Here is a 9,797-nt window from a genome sequence, read left to right on the forward strand (position 1 = left end):
ATATATGTGTAATAGAGCATGAGAGCTCTGGTAGCATAATGGTTACGAATTGGGTTGCTAACCTCAGGGTCAGCAGTATGAAACCACAAGCTGTTCTGCAGGAGAAAGATGAGGCTTTCTGCTCCGGTAAAGATTTACAGCTTTGGAAACCCCTATACAGGGTCACTATGAGTTGGAACTGACTCCAAGGCACATTACCATGACTACCATGTATATGTATATGTGTGTGTATATATAAATATATATATATATATATATATATATATATATATATATACACATATAAAATATAAATTAGTGTGTACCTATGTATCCTAGATGACAAATGAAGCAAAATTTTGTTTGCTGTGATGCTTACCAACATGTCATTTCCCTTCTTTTATTTTTATATTATTTGGCTGAATCAAAGAGTTATTTTGATTTTCCTTCTCTTAAAATTTGAGATGTACCCTACATAATAATGCAAGAGTCTCAGCAAACACAAAGCATGGTAAGAAATGGCTGTAACTATACCTGCTGTCTATGTTATTTTTAGTTGTAAAAACGACCAAACTTTTGTTATCATAACACACTGTTGTATCTATTTGAGAAATTCTGGACTCGTGTCTGAAAATGATTTCCTACAGAGTGTTTGACAAGAGGCCATGAATCATTTCCTACCTTTCAACGTCTCACTTTCTCTAATGAGAAAGGCTCCAGCACTGTTTCCTGGAGCCAGGAGCTGCCTTTCGGCATCTTTTCTGGTTATATCCTTGAAAAACCACCTGAAAAGACATTTTTAACATTTGATAGGTCTTACATTCTTGTGAAGGAAAGGAGCAAGAACAAGCCATCAGAGAGGACAGATTTGGGAACTCACTCTTCTGTCTCTAAGGTGTTGACTTTGGCTACGTAATTGCTGGGGATGAAGCCTTCTCTCTTTGTTGCAAGGGATTTTGCTTTCCACCACTCTCCATGCCTGAAATAGAAGCACACATCAAACAGTGTTTACATCCAACACTTAGTAGCCACAGTAGCTACTGTTTTAAAGTTTTTGTTTGCTTGGGGGAGCATGCGGTAGGTCCCTGGAACTACAGAGTCAGTGTAGGAAAACTCACTCTTCTTGATAAAAATAACAGTAAGTTTAGAAACTTAAGCAAATGAAAACAGTAGTACAATTTAAGTGTGGTTCACTATACTGAGTGTGGCATAAAACTAAAGTTGGTAGAGATAGTTCTTATCTTCCAGAAGCAAGATGCTTGAAAATTCTTTCAAGAAGTCTAAGAAATACTGTAGGATCCTTATAGAAATGGGAACCAAGACACGAAATGGACCATAATTCGTGTATAAAATGTTCTTTTATAAACACACCTAGTTTGCATAGAGACAGATATCATGGAGAAAAGAGAAGAAATCCATAAAACACTTCCAATGGGTAAGGTGCATCACCATGCTCTGTCATTGTTGCTAAGTGGTGTTGAGTCGGTTCTGACTCATAGCAACTCTGTTGCCAAGGAGTGGCTTTGTTGTTGTTGTTAAGTGCTGTTGAGTCAGTTCCGACCCATAGTGACCTTATATACAATTTCCAAGGCTGGTGAGCTTGCATTGCCAACCTTGTGGTTCAGACTGAATTTGCAGTCCAGCACATTAACCCAAAGTGTCACACCAGAACTCCACAAAAGGGCCATGGAGTTGGTGAGGGCCCATATTGGAAGGTGCAGGTGGGTCAGAGAAGGTGGCAGGGGTGGAATAGATCTTTGGAGCCTTAACTAAGTTCCTTTTCAAATTTCCACAAGCCGATCTTACCTACAAGATACAGAGGCCAACTGCGACTAACAGTTAGCCAGTTGCCATGAAGTCAATTCCAACTCATAGCAACCCCATGGGTATCGGGGTGTTGTTGTTGTTGTTAAGTGCTGTCGAGTTGGTTTCGACCCATAGTGACCCTGTACAGGGTTTCCGACGCTATAAATCTTTGCGGGAGCAGAAAGCCTCATCTTTCTCCCATGGAACTTCTGGTAGTATCAAACTGCTGACTGTGAGGTTAGCAGCCCAACTCGTAACCACTATGCTACCAGAGCTCCTTTATAGGGTTGATCAATGATTGATATTTTTAGAGTAGATCGTCAGGCCTTTCTCCAAAGGAGCCTCTGGGTTCTCCAAAGGAGCAGCCATGCATGTTAACTGTTTTACATCTAGCTGTTGTTAAGTGTTTTTGAGACATTTCAACTCACAGCAACTCCATGTGATATAGTAGAATTGCTTCATAGGGTGTCCTAGGCTGTCCTCTTTACAGTAGAAGCTCTGATGGTGCAGTGGTTAAAGTGTTTGGCTGCTAATCAAAAGGTTAGAGATTTAAGAAGGTTCATATTATCTCCACAGGAAAAAGATGAACAAGTCTGCCTCCTTTAAGATTTATAGCCACGGAAACCTGTCCTATAGGGTCACTGTGAGTCAGAATCAACTCTATGGCAGTGGGGTTTTTGTTTTGTTTAGTCTTTCTGAGAACAGATTGACAGGTTTTTCTCCCATGGAGCCACTGAGTAGGTCTGAACTACCCACATTTATATTAGCAGCTGGAGTGCGTAACAACTGAGTGACCAGGCTCCTTTGAGCTTAGTGACTGCTTCTTATATACCAGGCAGACTTACGTTTACGGATATTGATACACACTCATACACCTGTAATCCTCACATCTACTCCATGAAAAGGTATTGTCATATGTGTTTTATAATTGAAGAAATAAGCTCTAAAGTTTAAGAGATTTGTCAAGATCACACAGCTATCAAGTGGCAAGGCTGGGATTAGGCTTCAGTTCATGCTAATGTGTAAACTACACTGGTCTTGGTCATTCCAAACCTTACACTTTGTAAGTAGGTGTCCCTCCTCTAACCCTGTCTGACAGGTCAGGAAGACAATTACACAGGAAAATTAGGAGAAGCAAACTAGAATTAGAATACTTGTAGTTCCTGATTCTGAGTCCTATCCTGCGTCCCTGATGGGACAAAGGCCATGTGGCCATGTATTAGCATGGGGGGGGGGGGGAGTGGGCAGGAAGTGATGTCACCAGACAACATCACAGATAGGCTGCAACTGCTAAGAGGAGGTTTTTTTAATTTTTATTTTTTTTATCACCACTGGCTGCTTTTCACATCATCCTCATACACCAAACCCAGTGGGGTTCATAAATGCAATTTGAATTTGAGTATAATTTTTTAAAAGGCATTTAAATATTTTCATTAAAATGTTAAATTAACCAAATAAATTTTTAAATGGCAAATTCTACCCAGAAAGGCCTAGAACTCTTAAAGTGCCACAGCTGAAGAAAAAAGAAACCTCCAGAACCCCTTCAAAGGGAAACCTCACAGAGAGTGCACATGGAAATTCAAAAGGAACATCCTTTGGCCATACTCCTTCTACTCCTAAAGCTTTACTGGCAAAGCAGGAACAAAAGGCGCCATGCCCAAAGCCAGCAGGGGACCTGGCTATATCAGGCGAGTTGACAGGCCATCGGTGGCCTGAGAAACAAGGTGTGACAGAGCCGGAGTGTACTTACTCCTCCAGGACTTTCATTTTCTCTCCTTTCTTGAATGACAAGTCATCTGGGTGGATGCCATCGTAGGGATACAAGGCTACTACAATGTCTCCTTGCTCATCCGGATCTAAAACGAAAACCACAAAAGTTCATCAGCAGAGACACTTTATCAAATCCTCATCAGGCTCCCAGATGAAGCACTGAGGAGAAGGAGCTGGGGTGAGGGTGCAGTTCCTACCACGTGGAGCTCATGCCTACACATCCACAGAAAGTGAACAGAATTGGTTCACTCAAAACAGAGAAGCCCACAGTTACAACTTCCAACTCTACTCTAAACAAACAGAAATATCCAGCAGGACTACTTTAAAGAAGCTCTAACAAAAAAAGAACTATGCAGCTATGAAAACATACCTTTAGTTTGAAACCTCTGTCCAGGCAAAAGCTGAGATTCTGGAACCTATGAGAGAATATTAGTTAGAAAAAACGATTATGTTTAACTTTTCTTATTCACACCATGCTGTATATCATATCATTTTTCTAACAGTAACAAATGAGGTTTGACTTTGGTAAGTGATTCAGGTGGAAGGAAGAGGCATATGGAGAGAAAATAGAGGAGAGCTAGGTCATGATAGACACAGTTTCGAGAAAGCAGCTCTTTCCACTGAAAGCCGCATTTGCCTGCGGTGACAGGAAAGGACTGCGACTCTGGGCAAAGACTGCTAGTTGCTTATCCAATAAGGTCCCTCTCTTTGTTGGTAAGAAAATCTTAATGTTATTTAAGGTAGCAATTTGCTCTGATGACTGTTTTTAAATTTTCTAGACTTCTATGCACATAGGGGAGTCCCGGTGTGGTGCTGTGGGTTAATGCCCTGGACTGCAAAGTCAATCTGAACCACAAGGTTGGCAGTTCAAACACACCAGCCAGTTTCCTCGGAAACCCTATACAGTGTCGTTATACGTGAAAACCGACTCAACGACACTTAACAACAACATGCACAAAGGAAGGAGCACTGATAGCACAGTGTGCAAAATGCTGAGCTGCCATCCTAAAGGTTGATAGTTCAAACCCACCAGCTATTCGGGTGGGAAAAGATGAGGCAATTTGTTTCTGTAAAGATTTACAAACTGAAACCCCCTATGGTGCTATTTTACTCTGTCCTGTGGGGTCACTAACAGTCAGAATAGACTCAACATCACTTTTTTTTTTTTTTTTTTTAATGCACATGGGGGAGGGAATTGGGGGAGATTGTTTCTATAATCAAAGACAGCTGTGTGGAGTCCAGGGGGAGGCCCTGTTTTTCCCCTTACTCTTTATGCCTAGAAACATATGGAGGCTGGAGTCCTAGTCCCATAGAAAGCTGGTGGCAGGACAAGGGAGTGAGAAGGTGGCGATGGAGCTGCCATCAGCCCTGCACTGCTGACCTCCACATTTTCCAGCTTGTTCCAAATCGTGGTGCCTTCTTTTCATCTAGTGCATGCTTGTGTGCCACTGAGTCAATTCTGATTCCTATCAACCACATATAGGGTTTCCAAGGCTGTAAATATTTATGGGAATAAAAACCCTCACTTTCTTTACAGAGAGATAGATTCAAACTACTGACCTTGGGGTTAACAGCTCAGCTGGTAATCCACTATGCTATCAGGGCTCCTTGCTTGTCTAGCGAGGAGCTGAGTTATCAAGAAGGCTTTGGTGCCACTAAAGGCACCTTCAGTACCTTTAAAATCAACTTTCTTTTCTGCCAGTGAAGGAGGTAAAGACATAAGAAGCCTCTCTGCCTCTCTGAAGAAACAGTTAGAGGCATAGATACACCTGCAAATCAGGCAGATTTTTCCATTTCTCTTGTCATAGTATTCAATGGAACGGGACCAGAACAATTTACACTGAAACTTTAATTGCTGACAAACATCAGCCCATACCATCTCCAGTTCAGTCAGGTAGAGAAATTACCACATTGTAGTATCAGAAAATCCATGGGTACTCACTATGCTTCAGTACTTATTTCACAATGTCAATAAAGTAACTGATTTAAAAAATCATGTAGGTTTGCATAATGTATGATCTCTTTCATGGGATTTGAAGGAAATAATTTGAAGGCATGAATCAAAATCATTTTGAAAGCAGCAAACTGAATTTAAAATATCAACAAGTTTGGTTAATAATGTTTTTTATAAGACTAAAACACAGATACATATGCAACTCATACACCATTATTCTTTTTGCTTTAAACTGTCTTTTCCTAGAGTGCTCCTGAGCCCTGGTGGGACACTGTAGGATAAGCACTGGACTGGTAACTGCATGATCAGCAATTCAAACCCACCAGCTGCTCATAGAAACCCTATAGAGGGAACTGACTTGATGGCATATCACAAAAACAGTAGAGTGCTACTGAATTTGTATTCATTCAACCTTGGTGTCTCCTCAGAGTCTTCCTATAATCTCTGGCTTACATTTTCAGCAAATCTGGGAGTACTGGGAATGCTATCTATCACCATAAGTCTGGCCAAGCTAAGAGTGCTCTCCAGGGCCATGCAGCAGCTCACAAAGTGAGGGGACCCGTGACCATAGAGGATACGAAGATATTTATAGTACACATTAGGTAACAGAACAATTTCTAATGTGATTTTCTTTACTTTTTTTAGTATATGGTCTCATGATTAAAAAAATCATTTGGCATTTACCAACTGCCAATTCTGTATCTAAGGAGCTCTGGTAGCGTAGTGGTTACGAATCGGGCTGCAAACCTTAAGGTCAGTGGTTCGAAACTACCAGCCGCTCCGCGGGAGAAAGATGAGGCTTTCTACTCCCGTAAGGATTTACACCCTCGGAAACCCTGTACAGGGTCGCTATGGATCGGAACCGACTCGAAGGCACTTAACAACAACAAATTCTGTATCTATATCTAAGGAGCTCTGGTAGCGTAGTGGTTACAAATTGGGCTGCTAACCTCAAGGTCGGCAGTTTGAAACTACCAGCTGCTCTGTGGGAGAAAGATAAGGCTTTCTGCTCCCATAAAGATTTACAGCCTTGGAAACCCTGTGCAGGGTCACTATGAGTCGGAACCGACTCCACGGTACTTAACAACAACAATAGATCTATATCTATATATGTAAAGAGTTGGGTCCTTAGCAATAGGAAAGATACTCTACTAAATGAATAAGAAGGTGACCAGTGTCTCCACTTTGCACAATAAGTGGCCTAGATATCACTAAAATGCTTACAAGGATTAAGTTACAAAGCATAACAAAATTTATTGGGGGTCCAAATAATCAACATAATTTTCTTGCATGCATAGGTCAGATTGGTTTTTAGACTATGTCAGCCACACTTTGATCCTGCTGTTGGAATTCTTTCCTGAGACTATCTACTTACTGGCCTTTGCTGTTTATTGGACGTTGGATCTCTCACATAAATAGTTCGGTCAGTATTACGTACTGGTTGGGTCTTCATATCTATTCCATCGCCATTCAGATTGTCTTTCCTTTTTGATTTTATACATCCCATATTTCCTGTTGGAATATAAAAGCAATGACAGTTTTTACCATTCTGAACTGGCCTCAGACACCAACATCTCTCTATTAAAGAATAAAAAGAACATATTTATTTTCTATTCCTATCATACATGAACTAACAAACTAGATATCATTTTAAAAATTAGTATCCATATTCACTCATTCAACAAATATTTACTGAACATCAATTTTACATCAGGAAAACATAGTTCCTATTCTAAAGATGCTCTTGTTCCGTGAGGAAGACATGTGAATTAAAATTACAATATAGAATTCTGGGAAGATGGAAGAATAAACAAATAGTTGATCCCACCCTTTTCTATAAATAGAACAAGAAATAGAAGGAAATGGTGCTCGCCTTTGAGGGATTCTGAATCCAGGAAGGAGCAAAGGAAAGCTGCAGGAACTGCAGATAGGAAAAAAAAAAATCAACAAATTGAGTCTTATCCTGATGTGTCACTGTGGGTTAATGTTCTGGACTGCAAATTCGTTTTGTACCGCAATGTTGGCAGTTCAAGCTCACCAGCTGCTCCTCGAAAACCCTATAGAGGGTCACTATGAGTCAGAGCCAACTCAACAGCATTTAACAATGACAACAAATGGTAAGAAAATCTTTTCCTACCGACCCTGCCTTTCCCTCAGCTATGCAGACCACTGTCCACTGTAAACTGGGATAGTAGTGCCCAAGAGCGAGCCCATTTCCCTAACCACCATTACCCTTACCTATACAAAAAGTACCCCAAGCATGTGCTCTAAAATATGCAATGCTGACCTCATGGGGGTTGGTTTGAAGTGTGCCAGCCTCTTCCTCATCTAGACACTGTAGGTTGTAAGCCTACTGAGAGTTGCTACAGAAGGTCTATGCAGATCTGTTCCCAGAGTAAACACTCCACCAGCCTCCCTGCCCAACCCATAGCTCAAGCCTCTGAAACCAATAGAACAGACTGCCCAGGACCAGTGCAGGTCTGTCTGCTCCGCCTTTTCAACAGTGCTGACTGAAGCTGTTGTGTACTAAGAAGCAGGAATCTTTGGTAGAGGCTACACTCACAGCCAACATACCACAGGGAAGGCTCTCACAGCAAAAAGGTAGACCTCCCTGGAAGCCCCTTTGTAGCAATGACAGCCCCTCTTCCAGGGCCCTGCAGTGGGATCTACTCCCATAGTCAGCACTCTACCTGTCTTCCCGTGTATCCCATAGCTCTGGCCTCTGAAACAAAAAAGACCAACGTCCCTGGGGGTCAGCTAGGGGTAGTCTGCCCCCTACTTTAGCTTGGGACTGAGGACTATAATCCCTGTTTTACATATTGGTCACTAGCTTAGTGGTTACGAATTGGGCTGCAAACCTCATGGTTAGCAGTTTAAAACTACCAGTGGGAGAAAGATGAGGCGTTCTGCTCCCATAAAGATTTATAGCCTCAGAAACCCTGTACAGGGTCGCTATGAGTCGGAACCAACTCCACGGCACATAACCACCAGCCAGTACCATACGATATCTCGCCTGACTGACAGTGCTTGCTGGTGCACGGTATCGCCACAACATGGAGAACTGACAGAAAAGGACAGGCAATGGTAAGAAAAAAGTTGAAGGCCCTATCAACATGTCTTAGTTATTGAGTGCTGCTGTAACACTCATTGGAGTCCTGGTCTGGTACTGTAGGATAAGCCCTGGACTGCTAAATGCAAGGCTGACTGTTCAAACCCACCAACTCTTTGGAAACCCTATACAAGGTCGATATAAGTAGGAACCAACTCTACGTCACTTCAACAACAACAACATAACACTCATTATAAATGCCACAAATTTCAACAAACAGAAACGTATTCTCTCAAAGTTGAGGAGACTAGAAGTCTGAAATCACAGTGCTGGCTCTAAGGGACAGATCTTCTCTTGTCAGCTCTAGAGTTCCTTTGTGGGCTCAGTGTTCTTTGAAACTCTCCATGTGTCTAGGTATCAATCTTCCCATGGTTCTAGGAGATCCTCAGTCCACGGACCCCGGGTCCAAAGGACACTCCAGTCATGGCTCATGGGAAGGAGTCAGTTCACTCCCTCTCTGCTCACTTCTCTCTTATTTTATCTCTTGAAACATAAAAGGGGATACCAACCACACCTCAAGGACACTTACCTGATACTGAATCACTGTTGTGACATTCCATCTCAATCCCCTTAAAACGAATTGCTGATCACATCAGATCACATTGTTGGGGGATGAGGAGATCATTAAATAATTAATAAACTACTGAGAATCGTGGCTCAGCCAAGTTGACATATATTTTGTGTACACAATTCAATCTATGACACCGCCTAAGGTGGTGGTGGTGTGCTGTGGAGTCGGTTCCAACTCATAATGACACTGTATAGGGTTTCTGAGGCTGTAACTCTTTATGGGAGCAGAAAGCTTCATCTTTCTCTGGCTTCATCTTTCTTTGGTGGAACCACTGGTAGTTTCAAACTAGCTGACCTTGAGGTTAGCAGCCCGACTCATAACCACTAACTACCAGACCACCTAAGAGTGTCTTTTAAAAAGCAGTGCTGACCAAAACACTAAATACTGGAGATAAAGTTAACACCCTAAACAATTCCAGTGCTTCAACAAAAGAAAAAAACTCACAAGACACAAAAAGAACAGAGAAACTGTGGTCCATCCAAATCACTTCCAAGAGGAGTGAAACTGCACCTAGCACTGCCCAATAATGATAAAATGTTCAGTTGTTAAGAACCATCCAGGAGAACAAACAAGATGGTGGATCGGGTGGACTTGTAGCAGAGAGCTCC

The 9,797-nt window shown here is 41.8% G+C and overlaps 1 protein-coding gene across 3 annotated transcripts in view; it reads right to left on the minus strand.

Annotated features, from left to right (window-relative positions):
* The window catches only part of LYN (v-yes-1 Yamaguchi sarcoma viral related oncogene homolog), a 188,353-nt gene that overhangs the window by 92,730 nt on the left and 85,826 nt on the right, over positions 1–9,797 (minus strand). The window contains exons 1-6 of one of the 3 annotated variants that reach the window (XM_006877292.1): positions 6,944–7,016; positions 5,109–5,110; positions 3,926–3,971; positions 3,536–3,641; positions 860–958; positions 661–764 (exon numbers count right to left, since the gene is read on the minus strand). In XM_006877292.1, coding sequence (XP_006877354.1) covers positions 661–764; positions 860–958; positions 3,536–3,641; positions 3,926–3,971; positions 5,109–5,110; positions 6,944–7,016 — 430 coding nt within the window. Of the gene's footprint in view, positions 1–660; positions 765–859; positions 959–3,535; positions 3,642–3,925; positions 3,972–5,108; positions 5,111–6,884; positions 7,023–9,797 lie in introns of those variants that run through there. The other 2 variants (XM_006877293.1, XM_006877291.1) reach the window with 2 other exon arrangements.

Source organism: Chrysochloris asiatica, unplaced genomic scaffold (genome assembly GCF_000296735.1).
Source record: "Chrysochloris asiatica unplaced genomic scaffold, ChrAsi1.0 scaffold00458, whole genome shotgun sequence".
Lineage (NCBI taxonomy): Eukaryota > Metazoa > Chordata > Mammalia > Afrosoricida > Chrysochloridae > Chrysochloris > Chrysochloris asiatica.